Below are 20,829 nucleotides of genomic sequence, written 5' to 3'. Positions count from 1 at the left end.
CAGGTGAGGAGGAAGTGTGTCTGGCCAGAAGGATTTTCCTCAGTGAAGGAAGAAAGACAAAATAAATTTTGAAGGTGTAAACCTATGCAAAATTGTCTCTTTTTTTTTTTTGATTTGAGCATCATGCATTTTAGTGTGTAAATATTCAAAGACCTCTGAAAGAATTCCACAGTCATTCAGTGTCTACAAGTAGATCTCTTTCCCTGTAATTTCCCACACTAATCTCTTTGTTCAATTTCTTTAACACCATCTCATTAAAATTGTGAAAATTTATCAATTCTGGATTGATTTTGAATTTCCTCTTCTTTATACTTTGTTTTAATGCTTAAGTCCCATCACCCCTTTTCTACCTATTTTGGTTGTCATATTACTGTGGATGTTTTAGAAAATTGGAGTAGGAATTTTCAAACGAGATCATCAAACTTTGCTTTGTTCCTGAGATCTCTTATGAGCTCATATGAGCTCAAGAGAGGTCATGTGTGTTGCTTCACATTTTGAAAAAAAAAACCAAAAAAGTCTCTGTGTTGAGACTTCAGAAAATTTCATAAAGCATACATTTTATGTAAGAATATAAGCCTATATGGGGAAAGCTTTTATTGATTGTTTATTCTGTTTAGAGTGTTTTTGTTAAATATTATGGAGATCTTTGGTTTTGCCATAAAAAGCCTTGATAGATATCATGGCATAGAAACTTGTAATTTATCTCTATTTTAAATGCATCTTTCTTCTTTTATGTATTCATCTAGGTTGCTTTTACAGTTCTGTTTGATTTAGAAGCCCTCCTGAAGATCTGGTGTTTGGGCTTCACAGGATACATCAGCTCATCTCTTCACAAGTTTGAGTTGCTGCTTGTAATTGGAACCACTCTTCATATTTATCCAGACCTCTATCACTCTCAGTTTACATATTTTCAGGTATGATCAGTCACATGCCTAATTTAGAGTCTCTGCTCTAGTTATTGTGGGTCTTCTGAGGTCATTTCTCCAGAATCACCATGGAGCTTGTTTTAATAGCTCTCCAACCATTCCTTATCTAGAGGGAAAATATTCGCTTCAGGGGAAAAAGCAAGAAGGAGAGACAAAAAAAGGCCAATAAATTCAAACTTCTGATTCTTCCTCCACCAGCCAGTCCAAGAGGTCTCCATTCACCCTCTTTGAAGTGCTTAGGGTTCCTCCAGCGGTGATAGAAAGGACTGAGATTCATTATAATGTGCTTTATTCTTCAGTGCTAAACAAAGGGATTTTCTGAAAAAAAAATAAATAAAACAACCCAAAGCTATTCATAACTGTTCAATATTTAGAAGTAGATTGGCATGGTAACTAATCAATCATCAATAAGGGCAAATAACAAATCACTGAACAGAATCCTGTCAATAAATGTGACTAGCCATAGTGACAAATATTGTAGTCAAGTCAGTACAATACGGGGGAAGCAATCTCACCAAGTATGGGTTGAAATATGGTGGCTTTTTCAGACTTCTGAAAATGCCATCCTGCTTTTTTTCTAAATTAATCTACACACCTGCTGAAGAAAGCCTTCAGTATGACAGATGCTGTTTTGCTTTCACCTGGGATCATCTGCAGGCTTTTAGGTGGTTGTAGCTTTGATTTTGCAGTCATTTACATCTGCATATAAAATGTTATTCAATGTGGCATGCTACTTCTAACCTGCAAGAAAGGATGATCTATCAGGAGCGTGCTATTGCACTCTTGTGTCCAAAGCACACAGAAAACCTAGCTGGGAGCTCTCAGTTATAACATTTAGCAACTTAGTTAATAGTTAGGGTAGAGTCCACTTACATCTGATGATTTCTTTCTAGGAATTTTATGTATAAAATATGAACATGTTGGGCCGAATAGGTAACATCACCATCAAGTCATAGAATTGAAAATATAATTGAAATGTAGCCAGATGTTTATAATCAATAACAGGTCTTTTCTTTTTAATGGGTTTAATTAGTTTCCTGAGGTGGGGTGAGGCAGGGGTGGTGGTGATTTTTTTTTAAAAGAAGTGCTAGCTTTTATGACAGAAAATGTCAGGATCTCTTTTATTTATTTTTTTTTCTGAAATAAATGAGACATGCATTTTACAAGCAGAAACACCTGCTACACCGAAAGATTTGGGTCACATTTTGCAATCAAATCCCCTAAGAGGCAAATGACAGTAAGAGTAGAAAACACTTTACGTTTGATGTCAGTGTGGAAGGGAGGTACACACAATGTTTCCCTTCAATTAAGCTTTTGGGCAAGCTAGATAACCTATTTTCAAATCAACCAATATCAAAAAGTCCTTTTCACATTGATACACTTTGACATTAGGCAGATTTCCAGGCCTTTAGGTATTAATGATGGCAGGTTAAATGTGTTCTTTGTCAGCAAACAAAACAGATTACTGAAAACAGAAGTTTTATTTGACACATTCCAGGATAGTGAGCAGAAATATCATTTGGCTTATCTAGTCTTCCTTAGCATACACATCTCAGTCTGCATTATTCATTGTTTTTTATCATTATCTTTTGCCAACACATCACTCACTCTTCACTGCATTGGCTACTGTCCACCCTCCCACCTATCTTTCCTCTGTTTGCTGTACATTCATTAAAACATTTTGCAAAGCCCTCTGTGGAAGACTACGGCAAAGGACCATTCCATGCCATTCCATGTCTATAATCTACAGAACACAAAATCAGCAGAGAAATGACAGGTTCTGCATGTTATTGTAGAGATCTATAATCAATTGGTATAAAAAAGGAGAGTTTTAACCAGAATCTGACCTATTCTGGACTGAAGAGATGGTATTTTATTTGTACTTGGGGAAAATACAGCTGAGTAATTTTCCTAATAAATATCATCACTTTTAAGAGATGCAGCCATTATTTTTAATAAAGCTGTGGTTTCTCTTTTGCGTCTTTCATTTTTCATTTGGCTTTTACTATATTTTTATATTTAATCCAAGTATTGCACCTCTGCAGCTTTTAAATTTAACACACTTGATGATCCAGTTACATAGAATGCATAAACATTCATTAGGTTGTACTTTTGCTAGATTAAATGTGTCAGCTAATGAAAATAAATTAAAAAAAAAAAACAAATCAGAATCAATAAGATTAGTGTGTTGCTTAGGGGTCAATTGAAGTTCCCCAAAGGAAAGGGAGAAAAATATAAGGCAGAGAGTTAATACAGTTTATCTAAAACACAACTCAGAATACTGACTAGCATAAAATCTTCCCCCAGCTGGAGTCTGTGTTGAAACTAATAGTCATGGGACCAGAACTATCATTTACACTGTCAGGAGATCCTGCAAGTAAGAAGGCACCATGTTTTTATGTCCATAGTACTTGGAAATCTCACTCACCACACTGTTGAGTCACTGGCTTGGTATCCAGTTCCATATACTCAGATTAAATGTAACGCGATGACGGTACCAATGTGCAATAAAGGACCTTACCTTGCCTTGTTCTAATGTTGGAAAGTTAAGCCTTCTAGTGTAACCTCTGTATCTGGGATCCTTTTTCACTACTGAAGACAGTAAGACTCATCCCATCTCACACAACAGGTCTAATATATGTTTGGAATGATTTACTCTCTTGAGCTGACTTTCTCTCTCTCTGTGCTTTGACAGTAGAGCCTAGATGACTAACACGTTCTGTGTACCTGATGGATAGATAGGGAGATTATTTTCATGTAAAATGCAAAGCTGTACATTCTTACCAAGCTACAAAGTACAGTGAAGTCCCTCTGTAAACAACTACCATATCCTTCTGTCAAACTTATTTTCTCTCCAAAAGCAGCACAGTAATTGTATTTGACTTGTACATTAGGTCAGCCTATAATTGCACCATAATTCCTGCCTTTCAATTTCAATATGATTCATGTGGAAATACAGGTAATACCTTGGGCTGGAGAATTTCTAAGAGCTGCAGAATTTCATTTGCCTCATATGCTCCTGTCCATTGTCTCCAGCAAGTGCTGTGGTTGCCACTTCTTATTGATACTGATGTTATGTCACTGGTTGTGCCATGATGAGTGGCAGAAATAGGGGGATCAGAGCTGTCAGCTGCTTTGCTAAGGTAGAGTCAGCAGTGAATGGGTCAGAAGTTGCACACATGATCACAGTTCTGCCATCACTAATAAAACTGAGATGTGTCAAATATGTCAGTGGCACACAATGCCGTTTCCCTTGTTGTATATACTATGAAGCAGCAAAATATGTTAATTTTCAAGCTTCCTAGGTTATACAGTACACAATGCCAAGCAATTTTGTCATGGGTCACTGAAATGGGAAGATGACCTGTAAACTAGTTGGCAGCTCTTTATGCGTAACATATTTTCACAAGAAAATAGAATCATAGAAAAATCTAGGTTGGAAGTGGCCTCTCAAAGTCATCTCATCTAGTCTGCTGCTCAAAGCAGAGCTTTCTTCAAGGACTGTTCACCACCCTGTCCATTTAGAATAAATATGAATCTTTAACAGTGTTGATAATCAAACTGGAACAATTTATCTAGCACTGCAATAGATTCCCAGTTGCTAAATCTGTGCTGATATGTTTTGACCTCTGCTTCAAGCCATTGTTATGTTTAATAACACGCTGTAAACCTTTGCTCTTCTGTAATTCCACTTTACATTTGGATTAACTATCTGTGGTGTGTTTGGCCTATGTTTTTGTTCTCTTTGTTACCCTAAACCTGGCTTTATTCAACTGCATTTCTGCGATGACTGTTGGTGATTGAGAAGTTGATTATAGACTTGGGGGCCTTGAGTGTCCTCTCATGCCTGTACTGTCAAGACCTCTGCCTGTACACCTCAATTCTGCATTTTGTGAAAGCATCATACATAGCTCATTCTATGCAAAATCACAGCTTATTATTACTACAGGGAAAAGAAAAATATAAAAGAGGTGTGTAATGAGAAGCATTACACCACACCATTGTAAAAGGTAAAACAAATCTCCAAATTTTGGCCTTGAAGTCTTTGATGCTGTGAAAAGTTATTGACTGATATAATTATCAGGTAACTAATACATGTCTACTTTCTCTTTCTTTGCAGGTTCTTAGAGTAGTTCGACTGATAAAGATTTCTCCGGCTTTGGAGGATTTTGTGTATAAAATATTTGGACCAGGAAAAAAACTTGGGAGTTTGGTGGTATTTACTGCTAGCCTTTTAATCGTGATGTCAGCCATCAGTTTACAAATGTTTTGCTTTGTGGAAGAATTGGATCGATTTACAACCTTTCCACGGGCAAGTATAAAAAGCATTGATTACTTATTGCTTGTCATTATTTTCTTATCATCAATATATTATTTTTCTTACTATGTTAGCTGTCACGGTTCCTTCTAGAACCGTGGAGCTGTTTATCTCCATGTACATAGAATTGTATTTTCTGTGTGTAACAGTCATTCTGTAGTCCTTCATTAGTGAAATTAGTCTTTGTTTGGGTTAGGTGTTCTAATTCTGTCACTGAGGGAACACCAAGCAATCTTATGTATGCCCCCTAATGATGACACAACAAAGCATACAGCTTAATGGTGTCTGGCATGCTACAGAAAGAGGATTCATGTGCACTATCATGAATATTCGCCACAAAATGTATACAAAATATGTTGACACATTATTTTTATGTTCATTTTTGGAAAGTGGTTATTCTTGATTTGTACAGGAATGGTTGTTTTACACAGGGTTATAAAACCTGTCTGCGTCAACAAAATGAGTGTTTGCCTTTTGGGTATAAATTATGGATATTTATGGACATTGCTTTAATTTAGAACAGAACATTGAAAATCGGTAGAAATTGGAGCTAATGCATTTATTGAAGCACCAAGCTCTGAATGAAAATACTGCCATTTCTTTACTAATGGATCAGACTGAATGTACATGGATTGGTTCCAGTCACAATTTATTTGTTTCTGTCATTCCAGCTTAGTTATCCAATGTATCTGTTTTAGTGAAAGTGCATTGGTTGGAACAATTAAATAACAATGAACAAGACAGCCCCAAGGGTCATACATTTAGCAATCCAAATGGCCAGACAACAACTTGTAATTATCAACCTGAACGTTATGTATGGGAAGCTAACCTTCAAATGTAAGACAAAAAATACCACTGGGAATAGTGTAACACCATGCTTTCTATTTTGGAAAACGTGCTTAGAAAAGCATCCGAGTCGGATCATAAAGACTTCAGTATAATTCAGTTTTTAAATGCTGAAGAAAGCAAAAAGAACATAATAAAACCTAAGCTGTTATAATAGAGTCAGGCCTCTGTCTTTAATTCCAGTGATAGTACCACCATATGGCGTGCCCAGCTCCCATGCAGGACTTCTGAAAAAACCTCCCCACTACTAGTTTGCAGTCATCATGAAATTTGTTTTCAGAATTATTTTTACTGTTTATGCAAAATGGCAATGACATTCCTGAAAGAATTATTGTGGTATAATTAAAATATGACATATTTACAATCACCTGCACATTTTAACTAGATAAATGGCTACAAGTATCTGAAAAGATCCTGTTGCAGAAAAACATTGCCAAAATATATTGAGATGTTAGTAAAGTTTTAAATTATCTGGACATCTCAATCAGAGGCCATTTATGTGTCAGTAAGAACTATAATATCGAATTTTAACAGGCATGTATGTACTAAAATATGTGTGAAGAGTGAGAAAATATATACTCCAGTAAATTATACAGTCGTTTGCAAACAGAAAATATCCAAACTTGTTTCTATTTTCTGACTTAAGTTTTGGAGAAACAGAAGACTTATTACCAATAATGAAAAAGCATTCCTGTAATACTGAACTGAAACATTTTAATGCTTTTTATATCATAGCCAGAAGCAAGAGTCTCTTCTTATTTTTATATACTTACTAATTTACTGCTTATTTGTATACATATCCACTTCTTTATGAATGGTTCAGACCTATACTTTCTAGTATGTGGACTCCTTTTGTACTTTTCTGATGAAACATCTCTCAATAGGGTGATATAGTCAGTGAAAATTTTATACTAAATAGTTGTGATTGATGTTGTGAGTGATGGTGTCCCTCCAAAGGTCAAGGGATTGGGGATTCCTGCTGATGATGTCTGCTCCAAATAAGGACCACTGATTCAGTTTACAATAAGGCAATTATAAAATATGCAGTTTGGGGGTTGCCTGGAATGTATTGTTTTCAAAGCATGACTGAAGAAATACTTCACAGAATCACAGAATCGCTAGGTTGGAAAAGACCCCCAGGATCATCGGGTCCAACCATTCCTATCAATCACTAAGCCATGCACCTGAGCACCTCATCCACCCGTCTTTTAAACACCTCCAGGGAAGGTGACTCAACCACCTCCCTGGACAGCCTGTGCCTGTGCCAGTGCCCAGTGATCCTTCCTGTGAATTTTTTTTTTCTGATGTCCAGCCTGAACCTCCCCTGGCGGAGCTTGAGGCCATTCCCTCTTGTCTTCTCCCCTGTCACTTGGGAGAAGAAGCCAGCTCCCTCCTCTCTACAACCTCCTTTCAGGTAGTTGTAGAGAGCAATCAGATCTCCTTAGATTGTTATATAACATAGGAGATGGTGTAAGCTCTGCAGATCTGCAGAACTTGCTACAATAAATTTTTAGGGGCTTACCCCTAAAGAGGAGCAAACCTAAAATGGACAGCACTGTTGCTGTGGACTTTTTACATCATAAATACAGAGAGGACAAGCACAGTAATAAAAATGGTGGCACGAGAGGCTAGATTTTGAGTTTGTACATTAAAGTGTCTGAAACAGACAAAACCTAAAATCATTTTGAAAATATAAGTGCTTTTTAAGAAGGCACGGTATGGGTTTTAGAACAAGTAGACCTCCTCCTTTCACTAATGCCTCTAAATTGCATGTTTTCACATGGTTTCCTGACAACAGTCGATAGACACAAGCTTGGTGTTGCCATGGCTACAAATTTCACCCTTTTTTGGCCATTGCAACTTGCAAACTGTACTGGCTTTCTCTCTAGTACCAAATATAAATATATAGATGTTTGCTATACTGTTTTTAACCAACCTGCCACCTCTGTTTTTGCACATCTGCTTGAGCCACATGAAACAAGCCATGAGAGGGACAGGGAACAGCTGGGGCTCACAAAGGAGGAGTGGAAAGGGGAAACAGTTCAAAGGCATTGGTGCAAGATGGATGCCAAGAAATTTTAAAATTCATCACGTGGAAAACAAAACATGTTGTGTCTCCAGCTTCCATGCCCTGGTTTCTCTGGGGTTTGGGGCCATGTGCTGACTACTCAGTGTCTAAAGTTACAAAGATGGGAACGCTGCCTTTCTTTTAAATGGATCAACAATAGTTGAAAGCCAAGCCTAACTGATCTCAGCAGCAAAAATCCCTGTCTTCAGCAAAACCAGGACTTCGATCCTAGCCTTGTGCTTGCAGAATTCTCAGGTTGTGAAATGTTAGTTCAACCTAAGCATCATCCATTTAAAAAGTTGAAAAATTCAAAGTCTTAATTCTCTGATACGCTTACAGTCTCAGTGCTACTGCCACATCTTCATAGGATGATTACTCTTCTCTCAGGGTGTTACCAAGCACTTAAGACTATGTTAGGAGAAAAAGATAAGTTTACAAAGGTAGAACAGATTGCAAGCATCTCACAGCTCTGGTTTAATCCTATTAGTTTATGCTAGCAGAAGTAATCTCACTGATTACAGGACTGCTTCCATTAATAAAGCCATTGGGATTTGGCCTATAAAATTTTATGGACAAGAGGCAGTTAAGTACATATAAACTGTAAGTATTAATTTGTGTGGCACCCCTCTAATAGTTGGACAAATTGTTAGAACTGGCACTTTGGCTTATATATTCCACCAAACTTTTGCCAGTCTTCCACTATAAATAAAAAAAGCAGTTTGACTTCCATCATCAAAACAGCTAATTAAGTAATGGAGCATAAATACTCAAAGAAATTGACAGTCTTTTCTGTAACACAAATTAATTCAGAAAATCACCATTTGCATAAATCTCTAAGTCTCGTCTTCACAGATGTTGATTCTGTCAGCTAGTTGCATTTCAAATTAATTTTAAAATAAACTGTGGGAAGTATACCTTTCAGCTAAAAATAACTTGCTCCAAAGGAGACTGCTGGGTGCAAAGCGCATACTCATTGTATACTACCTTACTTTCTTAAAACAAATGTTTTGTCATATAGTGGACTTCAAAGTTATAACAAAATATTTCAATTGTATTGAAGGGGCATTTTATATAACTATATGCTTTATGGACAACTGTTTTAGATGGAAGATCAGATTTTTATGATATTAAAAGACTGTTATTTTCTAAATTAATCTAGTGCTTGTATTAATGAGGGGTCCACTGGATGTATCTTTATACCTAGAAGAATTAATTAAAATATATATTTTTAAAAAGCAGTAAACTATGATAATTTAGTGTGATTCTGAAGAAAGGATATTGCACTGGTTCAATTACCCAGTCCCTCAGATGGACCAGCATTGGAATGTATTGCTTAATGTAGTGCCCATTGTCTGTTTCAGAAAGGAGTCTTACACCAGTCTAATATGACCACCAGAGATGCTCTGAGTGCAGGGAAACAGTGACTGTCTGTTTTAGCTTCACTTGCCCCTCATGAAGAGAAGCTGAGAAGTGGCACTGAGCACTAATGGAGTGGTTGTCTTCTTCACCCTCAAGCACTGATGGCAGCTATTAATTTAAAGGAGGCTGAGTTTCCTGCTTGTTTCATGCATGCTCCTCTGGCCTCTCCTAGCTAAAGATCCCTAATGTTTCCTTCTCTTCATGTTTTGATAGGGAGGCATTTTGTAGAACAAAATAACCTTTGTTGAGGTTGGGTTTCATTGCAAGACCATCATCATGATTTTTTGTAAGGAAAGGAATCACTAGTTTGCATTTTTGTGCGATGCAAGGGGTCTGCATGTGTGGTTGTGAGGGGGCGCAAAGGAGCATAAAGCAGAGGGCACTGTGCAAATTCCAGCCTCATATTTGGGCTCTCCTAACAAATGACAGAGCAAAGATATTAGCTCACATAAAGAATTTACAGAAAAGTAGTTGCAAAAAGTTTTCCCTGCTGCTTCTAGTTTATGCTGGCCTTTGTCCTCTGTGAGATCTGCATGTTCAAAGGAAAGATTAGGACATTGCCTTTGGTCAAAATGTTACTGACGTAGAAATTAAAGTCGTAAGTTTCATTTTATCTCCCATTACTCACTTGGATGCTTTGATGTACACCTTAGCTTCACTTCCTCTGAGTTACTTGGACTTGTAGCCTTGATCGTCTCTGAAAATTTGATTAGTGTGCATTAATTCTGAAAAGTAACTGTAAAAATAGCTCTGAAACTCCTTGGTCTTAGCCTAACAGTGAGTTTGTGCTTTTTTCTGATTCAGACTGCCACAGAACATAGCAGCAATAAGAAAATGAACTGGATTCTGGTGTGGGTTTTTCTGAGAGAGCCATCAGCCAAATTTTTTACAAAGCCCTTAGCAGTTTAATATTTGGGACCTACCTAACAGAGTAAAAATGCACAGTTTTTTCTCTGATACAGAGGCAACAAGATGCAATTTGTGTAGTTCTAACGATAGAGAAAAAGCTTTAGTCCTAGGATCCTTATCATTGGTCAGTGAAAGAGGTCCAGACACTGAGCTCAAGCACTGGCCTCCTGATACGCACACTGCTTAGTTGTTAACTTTGTTCCTCCTTCCAGCGAACTGTCTCTGAATCAATCCCTCGGCACAGTCAGGGGAATAGTTCCCTCCAACTGGGCACTCCAAAAAGCAATGCCTTTGTGCAGTGCCTTGCATAACAAGGTGCACCAGATTAGATTGTCCCTGCCTAACACAGTCCTCCACCACCATCCTGGCAAGCTTTCACTTGCAGTTCCTCCTTTAAAATTTTAAGCACATAGCATGCACCCTTGATTTCATAATGCAGAGACAAGGTATGGTAAACCATGCTACATCCTTCTTGCTGTTTCAGATGTTTGGAACCAACCCCTTGTCACCAAATATTAATGATGGGTTATAGCCATAGGGACATCACACACGGCCAGGAGGAGATGCAAGGATTAAGTGCTGTATGCATGCACATGGACAGCCTGCTGTAAATTGGCCTACAGTGAAGGGTAGATATCACACCCTGGAGTGTACTCTCTTAAGGGTGTGGATGTAACCTTAGAAGTCCTCTTTGCACTGGGAGAGACTGCCTAAAGAAGACATTATTTCATTTGAAAAATTCTGAAAACTTGATAAGTAGACCAAGAAAAGTACTTGCATGTAGTTAATACTCCAAGACTTACCCCACCAATTAGTTTTCCAGCTTTCTTATAGGCCTCCTTCAGGTACTGGAAGGTCGCTAAAAGGTCTCCTCAGACTCTTTTCTTCTCCAGGCTAAACAAGCCCAACTCTCTCAGCCTGTCCTCGTATGGAGATGCTACAGCCCTCTGATCATCCTTGTAGTCCTCCTTTGGACCTATTTCAACAGCTCCATATCCTTCTTATGTTGAGAATTCCAGAACTGGACACAATACCCCCGATGAGGTCTCACAAGAGTGGAATAGAGGGGCAGAATCACCTCCCTTGACCTGCTGGCCACACTTCTTTTGATGCAGCCCAGGATACAGTTGTCTTTCTGGGCTGCAAGCACACATTGCTCATAGCGAGCTTTTCATCAATCTGCACCCCCAAGTACTTCTCCACAGCTCAGCTCTCAATCACATCAACTCCCTTCCTTTATTGAAACTGCAGATTGCCCTGACCCAGTTGTAGGACCTTGCACTTGGCCTTGTTGAACCTCATGAGATTCTCACAGGCCCACTTCTTCAGCTTGTCCAGGTCCCTCTGGTTGACATCCCATCATAGAATCATAGAATAACCAGGTTGGAAGAGACCCACTGGATCAACAAGTCCAACCATTCCTATCAAACACTAAACCATGCCCCTTAGCACCTCGTCCACCCGTGCCTTAAACACCTCCAGGGAAGGTGAATCAACCACCTCCCTGGGCAGCCTCTGCCAGTGCCCAATGACCCTTTCTGTGAAGAATTTTTTTCCTAATGTCCAGCCTAAATCTCCCCTGGACATTAGGGGAGATCCTTCAAGTGTGACAACTGCAACACTCAGCTTGGTGTCACCTGCAAACTTTCTGAGTGTGCAGTCAATCTCTCTGTCTATCTCATTGATGAAGATATGAAACAGCACTGGTCCAGTCCTCGGTGTCTGCATATGACGTACATGTCATGCTTACATATTGGTCATGTTGAATTAGATTCTGTTCTGTACCATAGGCTCAGGTTGGGGTTTCAAAGGTCTAAAACAGCTGGGTTATCACAGAATCACAGAATCACAGAATAACCAGGTTGGAAGAGACCCGCCGGATCATCGAGTCCAACCGTTCCTATCAAACACTAAACCATATCTCTCAGCACCTCGTCCACCCGTGCCTTAAACACCTCCAGGGAAGGTGACTCAACCACCTCCCTGGGCAGCCTGTGCCAGTGCCCAATGACCCTTTCTGTAAAGAATTTTTTCCTAATGTCCAGCCTAAATCTCCCCTGGCAGAGCTTGAGGCCATTCCCTCTTGTCCTGTCCCCTGTCACTTGGGAGAAGAGGCCAGCACCCACCTCTCTACAACGTCCTTTCAGGTAGTTGTAGAGAGCAATGAGGTCACCCCTCAGCCTCCTCTTCTCCAGGCTAAACAACCCCAGCTCTCTCAGCCGCTCCTCATAAGGCCTGTTCTCCAGCCCCCTCACCAGCTTTGTTGCTCTTCTCTGGACTCGCTCCAGAGCCTCAACATCCTTCTTGTGGTGAGGGGCCCAGAACTGAACACAGGATTCGAGGAGCGGTCTCACCAGTGCCGAGTACAGAGGGAGGATAACCTCCCTGGACCTGCTGGTCACGCCGTTTCTGATACAAGCCAAGATGCCATTGGCCTTCTTGGCCACCTGGGCACACTGCTGGCTCATGTTCAGTTGGCTGTCAACCAACACCCCCAGGTCCCTCTCCTCCAGGCAGCTTTCTAGACAGACTTCTCCTAGTCTGTAGCACTGCATAGGGTTGTTGTGCCCCAAGTGCAGGACCCAGCATTTGGCCTTGTTAAACCTCATGCCATTGGACTCTGCCCAGCGGTCCAGCCTGTCCAGATCCCTTTGCAGAGCTTCTCTACCCTCCAGCAGATCAACACTTCCACCCAGCTTAGTGTCATCCGCAAACTTGCTAAGGGTGCACTCGATGCCTTCATCCAGGTCATTGATAAAGACATTGAACAGGGCTGGACCCAGCACTGAGCCCTGGGGAACCCCATTTGTCACTGGCCTCCAGCTGGATTTCACACCATTTCCCACCACTCTCTGGGCCCGGCCATCCAACCAGTTTTCCACCCAGGAGAGTGTGCGCCCGTCCAGGCCAGAGGCTGACAGTTTCTCAAGCAGAATGTTGTGAGAAACTGTGTCAAAGGCTTTCCTGAAGTCCAGGAAGACCACATCCACAGCCTTTCCCTCATCCAGTAGCCGGGTCACTTTGTCATAGAAGGCGATCAGGTTAGTCTGGCAAGATCTGCCTTTTGTGAACCCATGTTGACTGGGCCTGATCACCCGGTTCTCTTGCATGTGCTTCATGATAGCACCCAAGATCACCTGTTCCATGACTTTCCCTGGCACTGAGGTCAGACTGACAGGCCTGTAGTTTCCTGGATCCTCCCTGCGACCCTTCTTGTAGATGGGCACGACATCAGCCAGCCTCCAGTCCAGTGGGACTTCCCCAGTCTTCCAGGACTGTTGGAAGATGATGGAAAGGGGTTTGGCCAGCACATCCGCCAGCTCCTTCAATACCCTTGGGTGAATCCCGTCCGGCCCCATAGACTTGTGGCTGTCTAGCTGGGCTAGCAAGGCTCTGACCACCTCCTCTTGGATCACGGGAGCCTCATTATGCTCCTCTAGCTCCTGGGTTTGTACACAGACGGAACGACCCTCCTTACGACTAAAGACTGAGGCAAAGAAGGCATTAAGTACCTCAGCCTTTTCCTCATCCCCTGTCACTGTTGTTCCTACTGTGTCCAATAGGGACTGTATGGTCTCCCTAGTCCGCCTTTTATTATTTATATATTTGTAGAAAGATTTTTTGTTATCTTTCACAGACTTTGCCAATCCAGGGCCTTAGCCCTCCTGATTTTTTCCCTACACAATCTCACTTCCCTCCTGTAGTCCACCCAAGAGGCCTGTCCCTTCTTCCAGAGCCCATAAACATTTCTCTTCCTCTTGATATCCCTCAAGATCTCTCTATTCAACCAAGCTGGCTTTCTTCCCTGCCGGCTTTTTTTCTGGAACATGGGGATGGCTTTCTCCTGAGCTGCTAGGACCACCCTTTTGAAGAGCTCCCAGCCCTCCTGGGCTCCCTTGCCCTTGAGTACTGTCTCCCATGAGACTTCGCCAACCAGCCTTCTGAAGAAATCAAAGTCTGCCCTCTGGAAGTTTAATGCTATCGTCTTGCTAGCTACCCTCTTCACATCACCTAGAACAGAAAACCCTATCATCTCATGGTCGCTTAGTCCTAGGCGTCCACCTACTGCCACATCCCCCACAAGGCCTTCTCTGTTCACAAACAGCAGGTCCAGGAGGGCACCCTCCCTTGTTGGTTCATTCACCAGCTGTGCAAGGAAGTTGTCTTCCACGCACTCCAGGAACCTCCTAGACTGCTTCCTTTCTGCTGTCTTGTACACTCAGCAGATATCAGGCAGATTGAAGTCTCCCACAAGAATGAGAGGCATTGATCTAGAGATTGACCGCAGCTGTTCATAGAAGAGCTCATCAGCTGCTTCTCCTTGGCTGGGTGGTCTGTAACAGACTCCCATCACAAAATCTACCTTCTGGTGGGCTCCTCTGATTTTGGCCCACAGGCACTCAACCTCCTGATCGCCACAATCCATCTCAATGGAGTCCAAGTCCTCCCTTACAAAGAGGGCTACCCCGCCTCCTCTCCTACCCTTCCTGTCCCGCCTGAAAAGCTTATACCCCACCATAGCTGTACTCCAGTTATATGAGTTATATGAGTTATAGGCTTATCTGGATACATACATTTCTATAATCAAAGACAACTGGTTGAAACATTTGCATTATTCCTACGATTTTTTACGTGGACCCCTTGTCTGAAGGGATTTGAAAGTGTTGCAGAACAGTTCCACAAAGAATGCTATTTACAGAATGTAAAGGGGAAGAATCTCACTGACAGAAACAAGTGGAAGTACAGGGACCTTGCCTTGTATTGACTGGTCTCATCTATGGGGTGCCTAGAATTGCCTAGAGTGCTGCTGCTATTAAGATAACATGAATGTATGGCCACATTTAATGGTAACGTTTTATTATGTATATATTCATGGAGAGGTAGCACAGAAGAATAAGCACAATCAAAAGATCACAATAAGGTTCAAAACAAGGATCTCTGGTGCTCAGGATATTTCTCCTATTTTGTCAGCCCTGGAGGAAACCGAAAGGTTCTTCATAAGGGCTAACGGAGCTAGAACTATGTTTACAAGTTGCAGATTACGATTCTGTGAAAGGTTAAGCTATTTATTTCTCCTTTAGCTCCAAATAGCATTTCACTTGACTTTAAAAAATTGAAATAGATTTGTTTATTAAGACTTAAAAAACAAACCAAACCATGTATTCTGCACTGTTAAATCAAGTTGAGGAATGTGCCAATAAAACCATATCAATATAATTTTTGAATTGTTAATATGTTTGTAATTCTTTTTCTTGCAGGCCTTCATGTCAATGTTTCAGATTCTCACACAGGAAGGATGGGTAGATGTCATGGATCAGACACTGAATGCTGTAGGACATATGTGGGCACCAGTAGTTGCTATTTATTTCATACTATATCATCTTTTTGCTACTCTGGTAAGTCTTCACTCACAAATACACTGTGTTTTTCTTTATTTTAAATTATTCATATAGTTCCTCTATTACTTATTTTTCTCAGCCTGTTAACACTAATTGTAATGTTCGTTTTCAGCATAGAGGTCTTAGCTCTTCAGTGTGGCAGAATTTACCCTTTAGACATGTGGCATAAGGCGGTGCCCTTTTTTCTGGTGTGAGGTGATGTTCTTCATAAAATGCAAGTCACACTGCTAGACTAACAATGTAAACTGTTAACTGTTAACAGTATCTTCATGGTTCTAATAATTGCAGAGTTAAGCAAATGCTCTTATTTATCATGTAGAAATGGTCTCCTCAGCTTCCATTGCGTTCTCTTTATGGCAGTAATTGAAGTGTAAAGCCTCAGAATATGAACTCTTAACTAGAAATCACTGCTTTTCTGTTGCCTCATGCAAAATCAATGCATGTAAAATATATGATATAGTATATCAAGCAATAAAAGGATGAGAAATAATGCAGCAGTTTCTGCGTGTGTATGGAAATGGGGATTATATCTAAAAACCACTTTTTCTGTATGCATTTCAACTGGAATGATGAGTTTTTTAATACAGGAAATGGTAAGGAAAGCAGTTTTATGGATATCCTGTATCAATAAGGACTTGGGACTGTCATCTTTAGTACCAACACAGAGAAAATACTACAATCATGGGAATATACACTTTACGTATCCTTAATTCACTCTTACTTTTGCTCACTTAGGATTTTGCATTCACTGCAGATTTTTATGCACTTATTTTCACTTTCTTCATTCCGTTTTCTTTCTTTGCTCAGTTGTCTGCTTATATAAAGTACTAGCTGAATTTATACAGTCTCCGTCATCTTTCATCTACTTCTTTTACTTTATAGTATGTCCTCTTTCACTTCTAAAGATTAAATAATGCAACTGTAATTGTGGGTGCAGTGGGTTCCTTCATATGGATTGAAATCTTGACCACTTTATAAGCAGCAGTAAAGTGCGTTTATTGCTCTTAGAGCAGCTTAACTAAATTAAAGCATAAGCCAGAAAAATCTATGTAATCAGCAGATACTGAGGACATATAATTTGCTCACAAGGATAAGAGGGGTCCTTGAAGTCTGAAAAAGCAACTTTTCATGCCAAAATGACCTTTAAAACTCCTTGGAAATGGGAATAGAAAGTGAAAGGGAAGTGAGCCTTGGGCATGGATTTGAAAGCAGTTATTGGTTAGAAGATCTTACTGCTATTTTGCTGATTCTTCACCAAGAATATGGTCTGAACTGGAATCAATTTTTGTCTCTTATACAGGCACTAAGCAAGTCCATGCAGTAAAATAGTGTCAAGTGGCTCTTGTGCTAAAAATTCACGTCTTAATTAAGAAGTAACTTAGCTGTAAGAGCAATTCTAGTATTTTGCTTTATGTTTCATGTTTTGATAGAGTTGTCTGGGACTTCCCCGTTTGTTTACTCAAAGTACTTATTTTGCTAGGAGTGAAGTCACTTTTCAGTACATCATCCACAGTGTTTTTACAGGGAATTTGCATTTAAGTACACGATCCTTGCTTTGCTAAGTGTACACATTTCTTCTCAGTCACCTATGCAAATTTTACATGGATGAAGAAACTCTACTAAGACAACTTTGTGGAATTACCCGGTCTTCTGAAGTTGTTCATTTTGGCTCTATATCTTCCTCAGACCACAGAAGAGAAAAGCTATGTAGGACAGAGTTTTCTGGAGGCAAAAGAAGCCTAAGTAAAGAAAATAATCTGGAATTGGTAAAAGAGGACAAAAACTGTTGGGCTGCTATTAAAACCAAAAGAAAATTTCTAAGAATAAACAGCCATCAGGAAATAACAAGAGTGAAGTCAAATGAAGAAATTACTTTCACCAGCCAGAAGAGAGGGGAGGATTAGAATTGAGAAGTGATAATTTGAGGCATTTGGCAGAGCAGACTGTAAAGCTTTGGAAAGGAATGAATAGGCGTCACATTAGAAAGAAAAGAAAGGTTGAAGCTTAAAAAACAAAACCTCTCCTGCAAGCAAGGGCTATTATTAGTTGAGATGGCAGGGGAGGAAGTTAAACAAATACCAAGTTTGCATTTAACTTTTCTTTTGTGGTACATCATCTTTGGCTCTTGTTAATAAGAGAAAAGGGGAATGAATTAAGGTCTTGATGACTTGATGCATACCTGTTTATGAAGCAGCAGGATTGTAAAGGTTGATAGATTTATTGAGTACTACAGTTCTTTCTAGTGTGGAGCTGTAATTCTCTTGTTAGACCCCACCTGGAGTACTGTGTTCAGTTCTAGAATCTCCAACATAAGAAGGATATGGAACTGTTGGAATGAGTCCAGAGGAGGGCCACAAAGATGATCAGAGAGCTGGAGCACCTTCCATATGAGGACAGGCTGAGAGAGTTGGGGTTGATCAGCCTGTAGAAAAGAAGGCTTCGGCTAGACCTTATAATGACCTTCCAGTACCTGAAGGGGGCTACAGGAAAGCTGGGAAGGGACTTTTTACAAGAGCATATAGTGATATGATGAGGGGGTTGGTTTTAAATTGGAAGCTGGAAGATTTAGGTTCAACACTAGGAAGAAATTCTTCATGAGGAGGGTGGTGAGGCACTGGCACAGGTTGCCGAGGGAAGCTGTGGATGCCCCCTCTGCTGAAGTGTTCAAGGCCAGGTTGATTGGGCCCTTAGGTGGCCTGATCTAGTGGGCTGTCCCTGCCTATGGCAGGGGACTTGGAACTAGATGATCTTTAAGGTCACTTGCACCCCAAACCATTCTATGATTCTATGATTCTTTGACTAGTATGCACTGAGCTGCAGATACTGAAGTGTCATAGACTGTATAAAGTATCCGAAGAAGAAAAACATCATGTTGTAAAATCCTGACAAAATGATAATAAAACTGTTCATCAGCAAATTAGGATTGAAGTAGTTTGTGCCAGCGATTATGTATTTTATCAGAATTCTGTCATGCTTTGCCATTCTGAAGGCCATCTTAAATGTCACTGTTGGCAGCAGTTGGCTCATATGAAACTATATGAGGTACTGTTAAGTATGTGACATGTATAATAAATCTTTTCAAACAGCTGCAGGAAATTCTATATATTGCTAAAGCCATTTTCCTATTAAAAGATTTTTTCTTTTTCTGAACACTGATGTGTTATAAATTTATGGGTCAGAGTCCTGTCTATGTGTTCTGTACTTTTATAGTTCATGGAGGGAAAGGGAATCCTGATGTGTAACAAGTTCCAGATACTGAGACCAGACATAATTTTAAGTTCTAAATCTCCTGTCTGGTTTAGTATGCTACTTAAATTTCATCTTCTATATAGGGAGGGAATAATTTTCCAGTATGATTGAAAGACAGGTAAAGTTACACTTCTTACACAGCAGCGGTGGATAGAGATGTATGCTCTGGTTGTCACTCAAATAGTTCAAGAACACAGAAATAATTTAGGCCTCGATTCCCTCAGATATCTCTAGAAAATTGTTGCTTACCTGTAGGCCTGTAGGAGCTCAGTATGTTTGCAGATATTTGCCTTGAACCTCAGAGACCTTGGCAGTTGCTGACAGCTGCAAAGCGAAGTGTATACAAATTTACTGCCTCAAAATGTAAACTGCCTGAGGATATATCCTCTCCTAGTTCTGTCCTGTTCTCAGCTCTATCTGTCACAGTTTCAGCTTCACTGAAAACATAATGATCTCATATACACCTTTTTTTTTTTCCCCTGGGAATCTTCCTCCTAGAAGCATATCTACACAATCTGTAATGTATAGTAAATGAAAGTGCATGAGTTTCCTACGCTGTGGCTCCTGATGTATGCAGATAACGAGGCAGCTTACTTTTCTTTCAAAGCAAGAGTTAGCTAGTCTGCACAGAAGCACTCTGAGTGTTAAGCAAGTCCATAAATTAAATTAGTACTAGGTGCTTGCTGTGCTAAAAATTTACACCTTAGTTAAAAAGCAGCTTAACTTTATGAGCTGTTTAAGGATTCTGCCTTGTATTTCTTTTTTATTATTATTTGTAATGAATTTATGTTTCTTTTTGTGTCAAATACATTTTAACAGGTATATTGTTAAACATATATATGTTAGTCATAAAAACTAGAATCCAAAATTTTTAAGCTCATGTAATAGTTTTATGATAAACTAAAAAACAATTTACTACTTGTAAAATGTCTATGAGGCATATGGTAGCAGATAATAATAGTTTAACAGATGTTGAGGGCAAGACTCCATTTACATCAGTAGTTCCCTCATTTTTCCATGTCAGCTCATAATATTTCTTAAGAAGAATAAGACAAGTTTCAATAAGTAATTCACAATTGTTTTGTAGATTCTACTCAGCTTGTTTGTTGCTGTTATTTTGGACAACTTGGAACTTGATGAAGATCTGAAGAAACTTAAGCAAGTAAGAACATGTTTTTGCTGTTCTTGGAAGTAGTTTCAATGAAGTGTTATTTACTGGTGTTTTCATGATAAAAGATGGGAAATATCTTCATCAAAATGAACAAAACAGTAGATGTTGAAGACAGTTGCTGTATCTTGCTGGACAGTTGACTTTCACACATTGTGAGGTAGAAATTAAGAGACGGTAAAAGAGATTCAGAAGTTTGTTTAAATCCTTGATGAAAGTCAGACACTGCGGGGTCTGTCAAAGGTCCACAGACAAGAAGCAGGAGACGGGACTAAGCTGAATGGGTTATGGGAGTGCTAAAGATCCCTAGCAAAGATAACTTGCTTGATTGTTTCTCCAGATTTGGGGACAAAGGTTACCAAGAAGGCATTCTGTCATGCTTGAAACCCCAAATGACAATCACATAAATGTAGCCACACCAAATCACACCAAATGTAGCTAAAGAGTTCATGTTGGCCATTCTGAACTTGTGTACAAACCACCAGAGAGGAAGGTATCTGTAGCTTTTACATAAATATACAACTGTG

The 20,829-nt window shown here is 39.8% G+C and overlaps 1 protein-coding gene across 1 annotated transcript in view; it reads left to right on the top strand.

Annotated features, from left to right (window-relative positions):
- NALCN (sodium leak channel, non-selective) overlaps window positions 1-20,829 on the top strand; it is a 235,677-nt gene that overhangs the window by 127,011 nt on the left and 87,837 nt on the right. The window contains exons 12-15 of the mRNA XM_069879312.1: window positions 747-914; window positions 5,047-5,238; window positions 15,745-15,882; window positions 20,222-20,296. Coding sequence (XP_069735413.1) covers window positions 747-914; window positions 5,047-5,238; window positions 15,745-15,882; window positions 20,222-20,296 — 573 coding nt within the window. The remainder of the gene's footprint in view (window positions 1-746; window positions 915-5,046; window positions 5,239-15,744; window positions 15,883-20,221; window positions 20,297-20,829) is intronic.

Source organism: Phaenicophaeus curvirostris, chromosome 1, assembly GCF_032191515.1.
Source record: "Phaenicophaeus curvirostris isolate KB17595 chromosome 1, BPBGC_Pcur_1.0, whole genome shotgun sequence".
Taxonomy (NCBI): Eukaryota; Metazoa; Chordata; class Aves; order Cuculiformes; family Cuculidae; genus Phaenicophaeus; species Phaenicophaeus curvirostris.
Note: the sequence above shows the minus strand (reverse complement) of the source record. Positions and strands in the feature narration are given on the sequence as shown.